Source organism: Dermacentor albipictus, chromosome 4 (genome assembly GCF_038994185.2).
Source record: "Dermacentor albipictus isolate Rhodes 1998 colony chromosome 4, USDA_Dalb.pri_finalv2, whole genome shotgun sequence".
Classification (NCBI taxonomy): domain Eukaryota; kingdom Metazoa; phylum Arthropoda; class Arachnida; order Ixodida; family Ixodidae; genus Dermacentor; species Dermacentor albipictus.
Genome location: NC_091824.1, coordinates 74,513,118 through 74,532,853, shown reverse-complemented (window position 1 = coordinate 74,532,853; position 19,736 = coordinate 74,513,118). Strand labels below are relative to the sequence as shown.

Genomic DNA, 19,736 nt, shown 5'->3' with positions numbered 1-19,736 from the left:
TAACCTAACAACTCGTGTTGTACATGCACTAGTATAGCCCCGACTCCCAGTTGTATCTTGCACATTGAAGGCCCGTACGCCTTGCATCTTTGTCATTGACAGCTGCAGCTGTGGGTGCGGTGATTTCTCGTCGTTGTGTTCAGGAAGCGCTAGGTGTGTGTGCCACCTTGTCCTTTCCCGAGTTTATAGAGGATGTGGGAAGAGCAGTGGAAGAGAATAAATGCAGGTCGCTTTCTCCCTCACCTTGACACGTTGTCATAATGAATCATGTCGTTGCGCGTCGCTCTTTGCATGAAAGTAAATGTATAACGCCGTGCACAGTTGCACTACCGTTCCCCGGCTTGGCCATTGGAGGTTGTTCAGGAGTAGCAGTGCGTACAGGCGTAGTTGTTCTCTTGCGATTAACATTCCAAGCCTACTCTCTAAGCCACATTTGCTATATCTATATGTCTAGCCTCGTGTCGCCTCTCTTAATATCCATACCTTTAAAACGGTTTAAACCTTCCGACGACGTCACCACGCCGCCGTAGTTATGCTGTCGTCGTTAAATTATGATCCTGTCACCGTTGCCATATCATCGTCACAATTGCGTCGCCATAACACAGTCATCAGAAGCAGATAAAACAGTAATTTGCAAGGCCCTTTCGTCCGGTTCATGACAGCACGAACTGTTTCGCGCTAACGCTTATGATGAATCAGCCGACAAGAATAATTTTGCATTCGGTGACCCAGCACAGTTGCATGGAATACAACACGATCTTTTTTTGAACATATGCGCTGGAGGGACAGAATTGATGTCTAAGGATATCTGCATGAATCCTACTTTTTGCTTTGTGCTGTGCATCCTTAAATTAAATCTCACGGTAGCCTGATGCATTAACTCTGCGAATGTTTTATGTCGTGCATATGGTAACAGCATTGTTATCGTCTTCGTTGTTATTGTTGTCATCCGTACAGCCAAATATTACACGTGATATTAGAATGTGTTTGGTGCACCATGCATTTTGTTCTCATTATAGACATGTTTCTGAAGTTTTCATTGCCGCAACTCGTTGCTCGGTGTAAGAAGCGCATTATCTTTCGTGACGGCAAAACTGTGTTTGGAGGCACCGAATGTCGTGTTCTCCGTATGAGCGATTCCAATTTCCTGAGGCAGAGGTACCTCTGTTCCTTCCGAAAAATTTGAACCTTTCTTATGCAGAAGACTGCTTCCTTTCCTGCACTAAACAAATGTGGGTCACCGTGAGCCATAGATCAGGGAACAGCCCAATTAAAATTCAAATGGCATAGCGTGTGACGGTCTTGTGTTAAATGCGACAAAGCAAATGCCTTACCTAAAAGCTACACGGTGAATGTTCATATAGTTGATTGGACGTCAATTACAACGAGTAATCGTTGTCTGAGCAGAAATTGTTCCTTCTCACATTGTCCAAAGCTGTCCATCTACCTTGCTCAAGCTTACAATCTTTTGCAGAAATATATCGGTTAATCAGTTGTCTTGCGCTTCGAATCGTCCGTTATTGAGCCTCCATTCAGTCATCGGCTAGTCTCTTGCACGTTCGCTCAGCTGGTAGACCGGCCGTCCCAAAAAGGTCGTGGTGCTACCCCTTTTTCCTAGGATGCCATGCAGCTATCCTTTGTAGATACGTAGCATACTTTCAAGTGCATGCCAGCTTTTTATTTACCACAAGTTCGATAACGTGCTTTTCATTTCGAGAAATAGAAGTTAGCAGAAAAACGCAGCTGAATGCTCTTGAAAATTCTGCTTTTGTGCAGCAAGAATACTAAACTAGAAGTAATTCTAACCAGATTCTCGGCATACAAGGAAAACAAACGAAATGAGTAACGCTGAACGAATAATTTGCGCTACACCTGTCCGCAATAAATCTGCGCCTCTGCTCAATTACTTTCACAGAACTGACAACAACAATGTCCTGTCATGACCCCATCCGGCCTGATTCGGCGGGCCTGATGTCAGTTTTTTCACATCCTTTCTCAAACATCGGCCCTTGAATCCCGAAGATAGGTGCTTATGGAATAGTAAATGGTGAGCTGGATAGCGCAAGAAAATACAACGCGAAGAGACAACTCTCACAGAGGCCAGCTGAAAATATTTAATTAATAAGCCCCAACTGGCTCAGATTGTTTCAATGTTTTAGGTTGTAGAGATGGCCCGGCCACGAACCCCAGCTAGTTGTTTTGGGTCACACCTGCGTCGAATCTGTGGGTTATACCAGCACAAAAAAGAAAAATAAAGAAAAGGAACAAGCCGGGGTTAGGACCACAGACTCCGACACGAGGTCGAAGGGGTCCGCATCCAGACGCTCTGTACAGCCACCTTTGGTTAATATCTCGAAAACATAATCTTTTGAAAAAGTGAGCGAAGCCGTTGGCAGATGCCCCCACATACAAAAAGTAGATTTTTTGTTATTTAAATAGTGGACACGTCGAGAATAATAAAACACAGCTTTCCAGTTAAACCTGCTTTGAGACTATTTTCATTGAGATGTTGCGCAGTGATACGGCTTCCGGAATGCGACATTTCTATCGCTCATTAGTTGTCAGAATAAGTGTACACTCCCTTAGACTCATTCACGAGTATTTCTTTTTTCGATCTGTATGCTCACCGTCGTGCCTAGGTTTAGGCTGAGTCTTGGACAGAGGCTTAGACTCGAGCTTCCGCAGAAACCTAGGTTTAAACTTGGGCCCCGGCTTGGTTTCAAGCACGCTTTCCTCATCATCAGCACCGTGAGGGTCCACCGGATGTTTCTCTGCGAAAAACAAAAACAAAAACAGAACGCTGTCAGTTTCTTGTAATATCCATGACGTCTCTAACGCAGGTGAACGTGAAATTGTTCTTATTTGTAAATGAGAATAGGCAAAATATTACTGACACGACGTACTTGCAGAAATGTTTTTGGTGGAAACAAGATAGCGACCATCTAGCCATCGACCTTTCGCTAGGGCGTAAGGACACTTCCTTTCTAAACTGCTTGGCCGGAGTACCTCAGGCACTGCCGCACATCGCAGTGTTTTTTGAGTGTTGGTTGGCATTGTTTCCCAACAGACCGGTGGGAAATGTGGCTTAGCCCAGAGGGGCTCTCAAAGGAAAAGTATATGAGGTCCCACAGTAACCGATTTAAGTGGTGAGACATACATTTAGATGATCAACCTCGCTCAGAACAAGTTCAACGCAACGTTCAAGCGACTCTACGAAATGTGTCGCTCACGATGAAGGGACAAAGCTTAATGTGCAGCAGCAACGTCACTGCTGACAAATCACGTTTGTAGCACCATTTGCGGCATTTAATGGATCACTGGTATGTTCTTGAAGATAATGATCGAGCAATTCTAGAGTACCGTAAGAACTCGCATATATTAAGACATTTTTGCCAAATTACCAGCGTCCCAAATTTTCGCCTCGTACAATATGCGGATCCAAACCAAAATTTGAGCCACGAATTGGGCTCAAATTTTTGGCTTCGTTATTGCTGCGTGGCTACGACCATCATGCTCATCGACTTCTAGCGTACAGAAGGTGCCATTTAGAGACGGCGTGGTCTTGGCCGTCATAACGTGCTGACATAGTGAGTGCGCATATCTGCAGTGACGAGCTAACATGCTGACCACGTGAAAAACACGCTAAATGCAAAAGGCACTTTTTTTCTCCCCAGTGAAGCCGGCATAGATGAAGACCACAAAAGCAGCACTCAGCTGCCTTCAAAAGGAAGATTTTAGTAGCATAGAAAAGGGGATGACGATGATTGAAGCGCCGATGTAAATGCTGGGTTTGCCTCACTCATATCATGATGACAATTCGCTGTTCCCAAACCTCGCCTCCGATTATGTGTCGGTGTTTAACATTGCGAAGAATGTAGTTCCACTGCAAGCGAAGGCAAGCATCGATCACTATACTTGCGTCGTCACTCTGTAATTCGGGGCGAGGCTGTGTTGAAGAAGGTTAGAGTGGCCTTCGTACGGCGGCCTCTTCGCGTGAGGTTGGCATCACAATAGCTTCCTAGGTATTACCTTATTTTCCGCTCTCCACGTTCTAACCACGGCGTACGCTTCCTTTCTGCTCAACCACAGCAGGGCAATGATCACTACTTGCGGCTGTGCCAGTTGGCTCATGCTTTTATCGACGTTTAGGACGCTAAGTATAAATGACAAAAAATAAAAGGCACACAAAATAGCATCCACTTCAATCGGCACCAGTCTGTTGTCGAGGCAATATGTCAGGTACCGTGTGTGGTACGTTGCAGAGATGATATATGTAATTAGCAGAGAAGAGTGCGTATAAGACCGAAAAGAACAGAAAGCAGGGCTCCATATACGAGAAATGTAACGTATTACTATTTGTTGCTGGGCTAGCTGATTTGTGCTTTTATCGAAGAATCAGCTAGCCCAACAACAAGTTGCAATAAGTTATATTTCCCCAGTTAACTAAGTTCATCAAGTTGCGCCTAATGCTTTATATCTCAAACTTTTGTGTAAATCACAAAGTGTGCCGGATTGAGAGTGTTCATGGATGAATACCTGCCAGAACAGGTAAAAAAACAATAAAATACCAATGTAACCACTGCGGAATAAACATTTAGATGGCATTTTTTATAGCTACGCTACATTGAACTTTGAAGGCTGGTAGTGTTGAAACGCGTCAGGCTAATGAAAGCCTGTAGCGGTAGACTGAACTTCTAGAACCAGATCGGAAAGTTGTTTTTTGTTAAACGCCAGCGTATGGTAGATTAGGCATAAGCACTACAGAATATTGGGCGTGGTTTAACCTTGATCAATGCAATGTCGCTTGAACCAGAATGATATAACCAGCCGTCATGAAAAGAGATTACCCACCGCAAAGCGCCGCTGATCTTGACAAACCTGCTCGGATTCGTGCGGACTTTGAGCATGTGATGAACGGACACTGGGACATTGTGGCGACTTTGGTCGCCGTCCGCTGCTGCAACAAAAAAGTCTCGGCTTGGCCTGAGAACTGTGGCGCCTGCTTCGTAGCAACTGGGTGTAATTGACGTCCCAACGTTGCTCCAACGATGAAAAGGTACAAGGTGAGTGGTGACCGAAAAGCGGCTGCGATGAGGCCACTCCTGGCGTCCATCTCCTAGAGGAAGGCCTCGTCTAGGATATCAGACGCACCCGTTCTGTGAGACGTCTCCACCATGGCTCGGAGGATGGCGAACCTGGGCACCTTGTCGGGTAAGATCCAGCGATAGTTCGGCCTCGGATGGGTCAGAACGCGGCAGCCACAATCGGAGGGTAGCGATGATGATGATGATGTCCTTGATGAGTTTGGCCCGTTTCGATCGCTGTCGTCTTCTTCTGTCTCTCGTGCGCTTCCTCTTCCTCTTGCCGTCGATGGCATGAATTTGGCGTTCCTAATTCGAAGGGTTGGAGGGTCCAATCGGAGAGGCGTGTTTCGATCACTGCTGTCTTCTTCTGTCTCTCGTTCCCGGTCCTCTCGCCCACGATGGATGAATCGGGCGTTCCATAGGATACGTGATAATTTCCAATGGCCGTTTCGGAGCGCTGCAGGAGAAACACGGCAGCTGCTTTCGGGGCAGGTCATTCTATTGGAAGGCTAGGAGGTCTTGCCGTGGTTTCTAATGGTTGACCGATATCAAATGTCGAGCGGAGATCATGCCACGGAAGAGCCCAGGCACTCTGCGCCAAAGCCGGTAGAGTGCATCTGAACAGAACTCTTGGAACCGATGTCACTCCGGAACAGTTTTAACATTTGTTCTGTCTTGCTTTCCCGACGGAACAGCGCGCCTTGTGGTGCAATCCCGCAATTTGAGACGTTGTTCTATACCAAAAGGAGAATGCTACGTTGAGCGCTGTAGATGAACGCCGGTGTCGAATCTGCCATTTGAAATTCAACATTGTTCTGCGTCATGTGCACCGTTGACTATAGTTGAAAGAAAAATGCTGACTTGGTGCTTAAAATGCTAATCTAACCTCTGTTAGCCAACCTCTGTTAACTAAACAGAGGCTAACCTGTTTTGCGCGCTCTTGAATTTATCTTGTGGCATCATGCATGTTCCATATATTGGAGTTTGTTGGAGAAACCTGCTCTATTTCACAATCTTCTCAGGGACGCAACAGGCATATTAGTGGGGAACTGTTCACATTTTTACTTTTCAAGCCTTGTTCTTGCTTCGCTCCCGAGTAGTTTTACTAGGTGGTGCTCACTTTCTCCTGCGTAATTTACATGTGCAGAACTTTGTACTTCAAGGTCGATGAGAGTACGCAGCGAATATTCGTCTCCATCAACTGATACAGACACGGAATGGCCTTTGCTACCCTTCAGACCTACGGCCATGATAGCGGGCCCTAGTGGCCCTCTGCGCCATGAACCCAAGATTGATAGGTTCAATGAAACCAGCGTCACAACAGGCTAGCAAGGAGATAGAGATAATGAGAACGAAAGCGTTCAGAAAATGCTGAAACACCTGGTAGAGTCGATACGCGCGATTCTCTGTGGTCTCCAAAATCCGGCCGCTAAAAGCCCTGTGCAGGTGCTCACCATATTGAAGCCGCTTATCGCAGCTCTTTACATGCTGTAAAGTTTTTGCTTGGCGCCTGTGCTGCTCGCGCAGGGGACGACCACACACCAGTTTCCTCTTAGCGTCTTTATCTGTAGGTTTACTTGAACTAGTGACTACGGACAAGACATAGAACCCGGCAGTGGCTTCATGGAAGATATTTCTGCATGTTTATCATCAAAATGTTGAATTTGCTTTCACTATTGTGCATCACTCTTTCTGTTTCATCATCATCTCTCATCACACCTTCATATCCCCATTCCCCCTCTTCCTGCGCAGAGTAGCAAACTAGGGCACGCTGGCTCAGACCAACCTCTCTGTCTTCTTTAAGGTTTCTCTCTCTTTCTTGTATTTGAAACAGTGCAGTTTGGATATCCGTTATCGACGCCCATCCAATTTTTTTCCTGGCAACCTTACGTCTTGTGATGCGTTTTTTACGGTCAGCGAGTCGTCTGCTTCTGCGGCCGAAATTTCGCCATTGGTAAGTTCTTGGTGACATTTGAATCTTCTTGAATCAGTCCTCCGCAGTTTCTTTTGCCTTGTCGTTCAAGAGTAGTCACTTTCGATAGGTAGTCCCCCCCCCTCTTTTTTTTCTTTATTAGCGGAGCCATTATAGGCGACCTTCATTGCAGCATTGTGAGGTGGGTCGCTATGGAATTCTACTTGCAGTGACTGCGCTATTGGTGAATAGGGAGACATCAGCACGACGTGAAGGAGCCTTGAGATCGTCTTGACATCTCCCCATTTGTATCGCCAGTCAATTACAAAGAGTAATCGTTGTTTGAGCAGGAATTGTTCCTTCTCACATTGTCCACCTGAAAGCTGTCCATCTACCTTGCTCAAGCTTACAATCTTTTGCAGAAATATTTAGGTTAATCAGTTTTCTAGCGCTTCGAATCGTCCGTTATTGAGCCTCCATTCAGTCATCGGCTAGTCTCTTGCACGTTCGCTCAGCTGGTAGACCGGCCGTCCCAAAAAGGTGGTGGTGCTACCCCTTTTTCCTAGGATGCCATACAGCTATCCTTTGTAGATACGTAGCATACTTTCAATCACTTGCATGCTTTCAAGTGCATGCCAACTTTTGATTTACCACAAGTTCGATAACGTGCTTTTCATTTAGAGAAATAGAAGTTAGCAGAAAAACGCAGCTGAATGCTCTTGAAAATACTGCTTTTGTGCAGCAAGAATACTAAACTAGAAGTAATTCTAACCAGATTATCGGCATACAAGGAAAACAAATGAGAGGAGTCACGCTGAACGAATAATTTGCGCTACACCTGTCCGCAATAAATCTGCGCCTCTGCTCAATTACTTTCACAGAACTGACAACAACAATTTCCTGTCATGACCCCATCCGGCCTGATTCGACGGGCCTGATGTCAGTTTTATCATATCCTTTCTCAAACATCGGCCCTTGAATGCCGAAGATAGGTGCTTATGGAATAGTAAATGGTGAGCTGGATAGCGCAAGAAAATACAACGCGAAGAGAACTCTCACAGAGGCCAGCTGAAAATATTTAATGATTAAGCCCCAACTGGCTCAGATTTTTTCAATGTTTTAGGTTGTAGAGATGTCCCGGCCACGAACCCCAGCTAGTTGTTTTGGGTCACACCTGCGTCCAATCTGTGGGTTATACCAGCATAAAAAAGAAAAATAAAGAAAAGGAACAAGCCGGGGTTAGGACCCCAGACTCCTCCACCAGGTCTAAGGGGTCCGTATCCAGACGCTCTGTAGAGCCACCTTTGGTTAATATCTCGAAAACATAATCTTTTGAAAAAGTGAGCGAAGCCGTTGGCAGATGCCCCCACATACAAAAAGTAGAGTTTTTTTATTTAAATAGAGGACACGTCGAGAATAATAAAACACAGCTTTCCAGTTAAACCTGCTTTGAGACTATTTTCATTGAGATGTTGCGCAGTGATACGGCTTCCGGAATGCGACATTTCTTTCGCTCATTAGTCATCAGAATAAGTGTACACTCCCTCAAACTCATTCACGAGTATTTCGTTTTTTGAGCTGTATGCTCACCGTCGTGCCTACTCACTCTAATCGGCAGTCACTCGCGCACTCACACGCACCCCCACATATTCGCCAACGCTCGCTCACGTTCATAGTTACCTTTATTCCCACCTACCGGAACACGGTAATGCTCGCGTCTACTCACACTTGCCGACAGTCACGTTTAATTCACTGTCACTGCGTTTTGGTGACACTCACGTTAACCAGTATACAATCCTCTTCATAGTTACTTCCATTCAACCTCACCGGCACTCATTCCAGTTCATACCCTCTTCGAACCACACCTTTTGTCGCTCACTGACACTCCATCCCACGTCTGTGAAGTCGGCGTCGAAGAAATATGAGTGAGGGAGGGAGTATACTAACCTATGCCAGTTTCTTGTTTTAAGCAGACTTCCATTGACTACCCGACACGTAAAATGTGACCAGGCCTGACAGAATAAAGTGCAACGTGCTCCTAATTGTGGTCCTCCAACTGCAAAGTATATCTTTATACACGCGCTCGTAGTAACGATAATGCTTTTGAATAACCTGTGTGCGAGTCAAGGGGACTGTGACACACTAACGTTACGAAACACGCTAGTATAGATGCCACCGAGCTGCAATACATCGGTTTTAAAATGATGTGTTGGCGACGCACTTGGTTTTCAATATTTCGCGATGTATAATCAAAGTGAAAGAGAGCTGCTTACTTGTCCGTGGACTGACTGGACTCTCAGCTTTCTTCTTACCCACGGATGACGGCTCCGGTTTGGGCCGCCACATCTCCTCCTCGGCTCTCTTGAGTTAATGTTCGAGCGAGGGTTTGGGTTTTCCCTGCGCGCTAGGAGCCTGCGGGCCCTTGCTGTTGGACGTGCAGTTCTTGTTTTTCGGCCTCCTCGAGTTGCTTCAGAAGCGCCTGGCTATCCTTGTTCCGACGCTGTTCTTTGATCCATTCATCCAGCTCACGCCCTTTGAATTCCAGCCGAGTGCCTACCTTGGCGAGCCGCTGGCGGTCCTAGGCTACGATTTCCTCCAGTTCTTTGAGGGTTGGCGGCGGCTTGCCCACCATCTCGCCAGTTGCTCAAGACGGAAAGATGGTCGAGGCGAGATTGTTGACTGCTTTATAAGGCCTGCGAAAAGAACATATTCGTCTCGTGCTTCAGGCTTACGGTTGCTTCTTCGACTTCTTCTTCGTATATTTCTTGTATCAATTGGTTCGTTTTCATCTGGTGCCTGATGTTATGGTTCAACCCACTATGTTCATGACGGAACTCTCAGCTTTCGAATTTTCATTTCTTTGTCTTAATGCGTCGGCATTCTTAGAGTACTTCACGCACTTTCCGTGTGTGTGTGTGTGTGTGTGCGTGTGTTTTCACGTCTACGCTGAGGGAACAGGGTTAGAAACCAACCTGTTTGATCACCTGAGTACCTCTTTGTCCAACCTCTTTGGTCACCGGACCAACTTTGGTATGTGGCAATGTGTACATACGTACACATTATGGTGCCGACTTGGTGTACGGGCATCTGCCACTGGGAATGTGCAGCTCTACAATGGCGAAAAAGAAAGTCCCTTCAATTTCTTCGCTGCTGAGCCAAATCGAACCCCTGTCATAACGGTTCCCTCAATGATGGCAACCCGGCGGATTAGCAGGCTGCGTCACAAATGCACGGGGTGTGTGCCGCTTTTCAATAAACGTCTTTCGCGCCAGCGCTTTAGCGGGCTGGCCCATGAATGAATGGGGAATGTGTCCGTCTTTAATGAACATTTTGCCAACTGGAGTCCCTGACTGTGTGTCGCTGAGTGTGCGCGCTAAGTCAGGGAACGATTCTCAACGTCTGCAGGCACCGGCGCGCCCCGCTAGTCATCTCGGAGGCCATGCGCGCACTTCTCGGCAGTGCCACTGACTAGCTGAGCATTTCCAGAAAGGAGCGCGCGAGAGGAGTCCCGCTGCCATATGACGAGGAAAAGAACACAGACGACGCACTTGTTTGGCGCGACACGCCAAACATTAGCGTCAAACGTTTGTGTGTTTTGTCCTGTTTCTGATGCGCTACGCCTCTTGCCTCCATCATGATATACTGACAAACTCAACGTGCAACGTGAGTTCCTCAGCTTTCGCAAGCACTAGGGCGCCATGCATTTCGGAGGCCACGCGCAGGCTTCGCGGCGGCTTCGCCAGATGGCGCCGAGTGTTCTTAGGGAGGCGCGAAAGAGGAGTCCCGCTGCAGCACACGCCTGATGCATAACTCGTTTCGGCAATGGCAATACATTGTGCCGCTATGTTGACTCAATGCTAGCGCATTACCGTCGACAGTCATCGTGAGATGGGTTCCGCCGCAATACTTTTGCTTTCGACACCTCTAGCCTACAGAGACTAATAAGCATTCCGGTCAAGGGGCGAAAAATGAGATGAATCGGCCAATGAATGAGAAAACAGAAATTTCAGTTCAATTTAACAGGAAGCTTTCGCTCGGGTGCTCCTATCTAAATAAACGTAAAATCAGAATTCGTTTTTCTCGGCAACCACGGCACCAAATTTGACGAGGTTTGTTGCATTTAAAAGAAAAACGTAAAATCTAGTGACTGTTGGTTTGGATTTTTCGATTTAGATTGTCAAATTTCTATCAAAAATTGGCAAAATAAAAAATTTTCAGAAAACGACACTCAAGTTTACAACTCTCTAACTCAGCAAGCAAAAATGATATAACAATTCTGTGAATTGCATCTGACAGTACGTCTAAAGCGCACAAAACTGATATGTCACACATGAACCTAAAAAATAGAGTAATATCGAAATACAGCTTTTGCAGAACCCTTGTAAACAATGTAACAAATTCACGTAAGATATAAATTGACATTTCAAATTTTTACGCTTTGAATGATCTAATGGCAGCCGTTTACAGTACCGCGTTATCTGTTCTTGATGCAGAGCTATGAATTTCTAAACTTCGTGCTTCTATTCTTTTTCATACTTTCAAAATTTTGAAGATTCTTGTAACAAAATTCAGGACCTAAATCGAAATTTCGCTTCCAACAGTCACTAGAATTTAACTTGCTCTCTCAAATTCAACAGATTCCATTAAAATTGGTCGAGGGGTTATCTCAGGAAAACGTTCTTGCGTTTTACATGTATTCGAATAGGCCGCGTCGGAGATGGGCCCAAGCTACAGCTTCCTCCGAAGTCAGGTTAAGCGGATTATTTAATGAAATCGTTCGAGCGTTTCACGTGTGCTTGAATAGGGAAACCAGATGTGGTACCGAGATAATGCTTCCTCTTGAAATTCGAAGACCTGTAGTTGGGTGCGGATCCTCAGCGCTAGCCTATCTTTTCTTTTTCATACTATTTCCGAGAAGCACTTAGTAATGCTTTTTATAACCCCGTGGATGCTTTTACTCGAAAATTATCCTTACCTTTCACACTTGTTCATATTGCGTCGTTTCCGTAAACCCTTCGACCGGAGGGTCGAAGTGCGCCATTGAGCACTTGAACGTCCAAAAGTGTTATTTAGCGCCGAGCTGTGATGTGCCGAAACTCGTTGTTAGCCACGATTTATTGTTAATTATGAATTTTGATATGAACGCTACTTTGTAAAATCAGCGAAACCGCACTCGCAAGAAAAAAAAAACAGAACTTGCAGGTTCTTCTATTTGGCCAAATGTCGCAGTATTTTTGCGCTACATGTTAATGGCCTGCGATGCTGTGCTCGTCAGAAATTATCGCTGCTGTAAGTATATAGTGCAACAGAAAATACAAATTAGAACGCTGGCAGCCTCGTCCCACGGGGAAGCATTGGCTGTGACGACAGGCGTTGCGTTTGAACTCCTCGAACAATACTCTGAGTATGACATGTCGGCGCGACACAGCCAGCTTGAAACTGCATGGTGCTGGGCAGTAGGAACAGTCTCCTGACAGCTACCAGGTGGCTCACTGCGCCGTCAACATGAGCAGCGCCGTCAGTGGCGCTGCGGGCGTCGCACCTCGATGGTGCACGAGACGAGACCGACCGGGTACTGTCGTGGTTAGTCAGCGCCCATTAAAGAAAGAAAGAAAAAAATAGTTACAGGCAATAAGCATTGACAGCTATATTAGATTGTTAATAATCATGTAAACATATATGAATATGAGACAGAGAGAGAGAGAGAAGTCTCCTAGCAAAGTAGGCAACCACATGAAGTAAGGTTTGTGGTTTCTTAGGCCGTATATATTGCAGGTAAATCTGGCTTACTAACTAAATGAACAAACATGATGTCACGCGTACGCAGCCAAACCTGAACAGATATAACTCGATGACTACGAGCGATCGCTGTCACAACGCTGGCCGGTTGAAGGGGAACAGCAGTGGGGAGCGAACACTTCGTGCTGACTCTTGCGTCCCCGCGTCTCAAAAACTAATCTCAGTTCACCTTTACCTTTACACGCACCACAGATTAACTCCAAAATACGGCGCGTGGCCCGCGGATGCGTTTAGCCGCGCTGACAGCCATGCGCGGACAAGGGTGGGCTCGTGGAGTTGACGCGCGCTCTGCTCCCCTATGCGCGATTTTAACTAAATGCTCGCCTCCTAGCGGCCGCGCCAAGAAACAGCGCATTCAGGTTCAAGATTGAAGCGAAAGAGGGCGTCCTGTCACGGCATGCGCTAAATGCCTCATAGTTCTCAAATCGTCGCGATGCCGCCGCGCATATGTCTGAATATGGAAAAAAAATAACAGATGTCTATAGACTTGTGTAGCACTATGCGTGTCATCGCCGTGAAAAGACAGCAGTGTATGATTTAATTTTTTCGCTAAAGAAGCAGACGACGCGTATCACAGAGCGAGTTGGGTAAACAACTTCGCATTGCGAAAATGTGACCACTGATACTATACCGATTTGTACGAAACACTTCCTTTAGGATTTTTTTCTTCCCGGCGAGCAGAAAATTGCTTTCAATATCTTGCTGGCGTTTCAAATTAAGCAGTGTGCTTTGTTTAGGCAGGCGCTTTGATAAATTATGTTGCTGCACTTAAGTTTAAGCTTCATTTGTTTTTGTTCGCTTATAGCTTTCGGCACCAGCATTGGTGTTACTATTACTTTAAGCAGCAGGAATATTCTCGCTAATGCTCCTTTGTCTGCAGCCACAGTAGCAGGAATGATAACTGTCTCAGAAGGTCTGAAGCTGATCATGACATGTTATGGCCCGAGGTGGCATATTGTTTTCATAGCATGCTTTAATCTAGTGGCGCGAGCAGAAGATGCTGCTTCCTCATTCAACGAATTGAGTTATTAGTATATTTGCCCGCAAGAAATTTAGAAGCAACAGCAAACAGCGCTCGTTCCAGCTTTGGAGCGTTCGACCTTTTTTAGGTGTGTGCGAGTTTCTTTCTGACACTGCGCACACAACTAAATTCCATTACAACTGGTTCAGTTCGTTTCCAAGTCATGCACTTACTCTATTACAAGTAATTTTGCCCAAAAGAAAACCTTCCCTAAATCTTGGAAACCTGTTGGAAGGAACTCAACTTGGTCCGACTGGTTGTTATTCACTTCTTCCGTTTCACTTTGGTTTGAGAATTTCTGCAGGCCGCGGGTGTACTACTGATTGCGTTTTTGAAAGGAAGGAACCGGAAACCGTAAGATGCGAGTGGAAGTTCTTTTTCGATACTTTGCAAAATGTCCCCCCCCCCCCCCCCTCGCCCAAAAGAAGGGGAAAGAAAGCGGTACCTGTCTCTATTTGGTCAAGATCTTCTTTGCCGTGTCCGTACAATGTATAGAATGCCACTAGCAAAAGCATTTTTCTTTAAGCTGCACACTTCCACCAGGTGAGTTAAAACATGGCGTCATGAAAAAGGATTATGTGTACCCGGGCATGCAAATTGGAAACATTGCAACCTAGCCGAAACAATGGAACATTGCTTGATTATTTGTCATCACGCATCTTATTTCTGGGCTAAATACGCATGCTCACAGAAGGTGAATATGTCCGAACCGTATGACTGTGTTGTACCGGCAACATTAAACAAATATCAAAGGAGAACAGTTTCTACGAAGACGTTCTTGAAAGATTTGGTGATGGTTGAATAAAATCCATCTCTGAGGCCACATGCAGCCCCGACTTGGAACGCTGTAGACATTCGGAAAGTTCCGATTTTGTGAAAATCCCGCCACATACCCGATGCATTTCGCTGGTTGCGTGATGCGCCTTCCGTTGGAGCGTTCCTTCACCGACCGAAAGCCATTGATATCTAAGGCTCATGCGCTTCGCGTCGCGCAAGACAGACAGATAACCAGTCAATGAGTTCAATGGATGATAAGGGGTGACGAGGAGCTGTGTGGGTCTCATCACGGTTGAGAATAATTCAGCGTGGATGGACATGGTTCGAAAGAGCGATATAGTCGGAGCAATTCTGATAAGGCTGATAAGGAGTGATAAGGGTTCATAATGGTCGGACCAAGTTAGATTAAATTGATAGGGGCCGATAAGAGTTGATAAGGGTGCGATCATGCCCGATAAGGTTGATAAAGACAGATCGGGGTCGATAAAGTTCGGATCGATTGCGATGAAGCTGATAATCACCAATAAGTGCTAATAAGGGTCGGACCGATTCCGATAAGAATGATAACAACAGATAAGGGTTGATAAGGGTCGGATATTGTCCGGTAAGGTTAATAACGACCGATAAAATTAAGGCTTGATAAGTGTTTATACTGGTCGGATCAAGCTTCGTAGGATTGATAATGACGCCGGGCTGCGGGGAAATGAGGAAGTGGCACAATGATTACGTAAACTTAGACAACTACAGTTCAGTTCTGGCCTGAATTTTTTCTACAGAACGGTGTTTTATGCATTGAATCACAAAAGTAAGTGGGATGCTCGAATGTTTCGTTGCATGCTTTAGGAATGAATATCTTGAAACTGGTGTCATCCTGAAAATTATTTCAAAGTGGATACGTCTTGCAAACTCACCAGCTACTAGTCGTAAATTGCAATATATGCCATAAAGTAAATAACTGAGAAGTTAGGTAGTGAATTATAGTTAATTAGTAGAATAGGCATTTTGATTTCTCGTCCAACTAATGTCCATGTCTGAGTAATTCAGCTCAAGGAATAGAATTAAGTTCATCTGCTATGGGCGATTTTTGAAATTTACGGATAAGCTAAAATAAAACAGTCTGTATGTGGGGTCCAGTGTTGAACAATACGAGGTACGACGTGATTTCCGTGAAACGAAAGTTTGCTGAAGGCCTCGAGGAAAACCGCTTCTGCGTTAAACTTTAAGTTTGCCTGGTCAAAAGTGGTCAAAACGTTAGTGCTTGTGTAGGTCACCTGCTGTTGCTTGCATGAGAAGTTTAATATAATGTGGTTCACCATTGATAAACGAAAGCGATGTAATCACGTGTTTGCCGTTTCTCGATGCAGTAACCTAAGGTTTGGTGGGGTGAAATCGCAGAGCACGCACGGTGATGATCATTGCTGTGTGTACCGAGACCAAAACTAGTCATTCGGCTGACTTTCCCGAAACAGCTGGGCACGCACGTACAATTGCTGGTCGACCGCTCATCGTCAACGTGGTACATATGGTAAGTAAGCCGTGGCCTAGCTGTAAAGCGCCCGCTTCGGCTGCGGAAGGTTGTGGGCTCGATTCCCACCGCCGCCGGGCACCTGTGTACCCCGGCCTGGCATTCGGCTTCTTTCAGGGGTGAGAAGCATGGGAAAGGAGCCTGCGCCCTTAATACCTGTCGAAACCCTCGTGGACACACACACACGCAAACACACAAAAGAAAAAAAAAGGAGTGATGATGTTTGCGCCACTCCCATGTCGGCTATTTCCCCTGTGGCGCCAAATGCAACTATTTAGATGGGGATGCCTTCGAGTTGGAGGCTAACACCCCTTTCCAAGCGTTGAGGTCCCATAATGGCCGAGCACCAGGCCGGGAGCGCGCTTGTATTCATTTTACCGGTAAGTACTGGTAAAATGGGCACAAAAGGTGCCGCCTTGGTGAACCATTACATCCTTCTGATTAAGAAAACTAATGATGAATCTAACCCATGGTTCACCAAACCCCGACGCTTAGTGAGAAACAGGAAGAAGCGCCACTATGAAAGTGCTAAACTCTTACGCACGTAAGCTGTTAGCGACACACACATAAAAGCAAGGCTTAAAAGTTTACTGTTCCACCCGGTCCTCAGCAAAAGATGAATAGTTCACTCATGAATTACCATCTCTCCCAGAATCTAATCCTGGAATGTTCTGGCACATAATAAGCCCAGATCAGGAATTCCAATAACATTTCTGTAAACAACAATGACACTCCCCTTCCAGATATTCACTGTGCATCTACTTTCAATACTTATATTTCTTCTACATTCACCACACAAGACCAGTTTGATCTGGCGGATGTGTTGGAAGTAAACTACCAATATATGCCACCTTTAGAAATAACAGTTGGAGACGTCACATGCCTGATAAATAACTTCAACTTAACCACATCTTGTGGCGTCAACGACATTAATTATAAAACTCTGAAAAACACTGTCATAGTGCCCAGTAAAATTCTCTCACATCTTCAGGCAAATATTAGAGAGTGGCGTGCTGCCCTCGGACTGGAAGATAGGAAAGGTTGTACCCATATTTAAGTCAGGTAACAAAAATATGCATTGGAATAATACCGTCCAATATCATTAATGCATGTATGTGGAAAATGCTAGAACATAATAATTGCATCAAATGTCTACAGTCCCCTGGAAGCCAGCAAATTTTTCTTCACTAATCAACACGGATTTCGGAGAAATTTTTCATGTGAGAATCAATTATTGAAATTAACAACTGATTAACATATAACATGGAAGAGGATGTACAAACTCATCGTGGTTTTCTAGACTTTTCAAAAGCGTTTGACCCCGTAGCACATTGCCATTTGATTTTAAGATTATCTGCTTTTAAATCAGATTCTCTTATACTAACATGGAGTAGAAATTTCTTATCTAATTATCAGCAATTCACAACAGTTCATAACCTTTCCTCTTTCACACATTACTTCAGGTGTACCATAAGGCAGCGTTCTTGAACCGTTTCTATTTCTAAGATGCATTAATGACTTACCGAATAACATTTCCTCACACGTGCCCATTTTTGTGGGTGACTGCATTCTTTATTGTTCCATCAAGGGTGCCAACTTTCATACAATCCTTCAAAAGGATCTAGAACTTATTTCTCTTTGGTGCATCACTTGGTTAATGCAGCTAAGCATTTCTAAATATAAAATTATCACTTTTAGCCCTAAGCATACTAGCACTATGTCTATTTATCACATAAATAACATCATTATATTGCACGATACCCAAGATAAATATCTTGGTGTTAACCTAACTTTGGCTATATCGTGGTCAATACACATTGCATGCACATGCACCAATTCTTTGAGATCATTAGGGTACATGCCCCGCAAGCTACATAATTAAACTAAAGATATTCGTAAACAAGATTACCTAGCATTTGTTCGACTTCAGCTTGAACACGCTGCATCCATCTGTGGTCTCCCCACCAGAAATATTTTATCGAAAAACTCGAATATGTTCAGAGTAGGGTTGTGCATTTTATTTCACATTGTCATGACTATAATAAGCGCATAACACAAATTTAACTCGACTTCCCACTCAGCTCTTGCATGATCATCGTGATATAGCCCGACTATCATTTCATAAATACGTCCATAACGCAGCGCCATCAGTTCTGCATGTTGAACCACCTCATCACAGCTCAGAACGGTTGTACAATCGGTTCAATTTCATGCGCATCTACGGTAAAACTAATTCATTTTTATTCGCTCCACTTTTCTAAGAGCCATTCGCCTTTGGAACGACCTTACTTACACCATAGTTACTGAGAGGGACCAAGAAAATTTCCTGCTTCTTCTAACAACGAATTTTTCAAACAACTCTCAATAACCTAACATACTACATATTGTTTTTGTCATTGCCTTTCCCTTTATTAATGTGCAACTATGCGTTAAATACTGTTTTGTAATAGCATAAATATATCCCGCTCACTCTGTAATTCTATTGTTTAGATTTTACTCTGTGAAATTTTGTTGTTGTTGAAAGAGCTGTTGCATTTAAAAGTGATCGGTTCGTGTCTTTAACGAGTTTTAACAATATATTATTGTGTATTAGCGCATTGCTTACCTTCTATTTTTGTATATGTATGCACATATCTATTCGAGACGATGAACAAAACGAGAGCACCGATGAGCATGGTCTTGAATTTCCATCTCCCGCCTTCCCTGTGTTTTCCCTGCATGCGTAGTCGAATTATATAGTAAAGGGAAAATGAGATATCCACTCAAACGTAGCTAAGTGCTACAAAGGAAACCCATACGGGTTTCTCGAAAGAAAAGCCTCGCAGTTGAAGAAAAATTCGTCCTGGTCCGATACTGGAACCCAGGACCACCTCCTTTCCGGGGCAGTCGCTCTACCATCTGAGCTAACCAGACGGCTAGCAGATGACAGGGCGAAGTCGAATTTGTCAGCAACTCGAAGCAAAGGCAAGAGTTTGACGTAATATTTCTGCGGAAACCCGCTGCTCGGTGGATAGAAGTAATTAGGGAAGGGAAAATGAGACATCCACTCAAACGTAGCTAAGTGCTACAAATGAATGTCTCATTTCCCTTTATTAATTACTTCTCTCCATCTCCTAAGCTACAAGGAGCTACGCAGGCAGCGCTTGTTGACACGTCGCCCTTCCTCGCGCGACGACCTCATTGCTGGCTTGGCTACTATCTCCGACCAGTCAGCGTTGCTTGCTGAAATGAAAGCGTTCGTTCCGGTGGAAGTTGCACGCCAGCTCTCCTTGAAATCCTTCGCTCAACCACCGCATCTCCAACAGCCTGCATTGAATGTTATGCCTCCGCTCCATCGCGCGATCGAACAGGAAATCGCCGAGGTCTTGCCAGAGGAGAGAAAACATCTTGCGGCTGCACCACTAAGCTACGTTGACGTCGTTGCACCACCCCAACAGGTCGCGGCTGCTGCACCACTCAGCTACGCTGAAGTCGTTGCGAGGACTCAGCCACTCTCTTCAAGTGTGCTTTTCTGTTCTGCCCGCTTTGCGCTTAGACCCCAACTGCCGCCCGCGGTGCAGTCATGTCAGTAGCCGCCCCATACAACGCGTCCTGTGACATGGATGCAAGCTGCCCCGG

The 19,736-nt window shown here is 45.1% G+C and overlaps 2 protein-coding genes across 7 annotated transcripts in view; one reads left to right on the top strand and one right to left on the bottom strand.

Moving 5' to 3' along the window:
• LOC139059141 (anoctamin-4-like) overlaps positions 1-9,735 on the bottom strand; it is an 82,535-nt gene extending 72,800 nt beyond the window's left edge. For 2 of the 3 annotated variants that reach the window (XM_070537117.1, XM_070537118.1), the window contains exons 1-2: positions 4,852-5,206; positions 2,628-2,771 (exon numbers count right to left, since the gene is read on the bottom strand). In XM_070537117.1, coding sequence (XP_070393218.1) covers positions 2,628-2,771; positions 4,852-5,113 — 406 coding nt within the window. In that variant the 5' untranslated portion in view covers positions 5,114-5,206. Of the gene's footprint in view, positions 1-2,627; positions 2,772-4,851; positions 5,207-9,269 lie in introns of those variants that run through there. The other variant, XM_070537120.1, reaches the window with a different exon arrangement.
• LOC139059142 (uncharacterized) overlaps positions 1-19,736 on the top strand; it is a 161,568-nt gene that overhangs the window by 85,740 nt on the left and 56,092 nt on the right. The gene's annotated exons all lie outside the window — the stretch shown is intronic.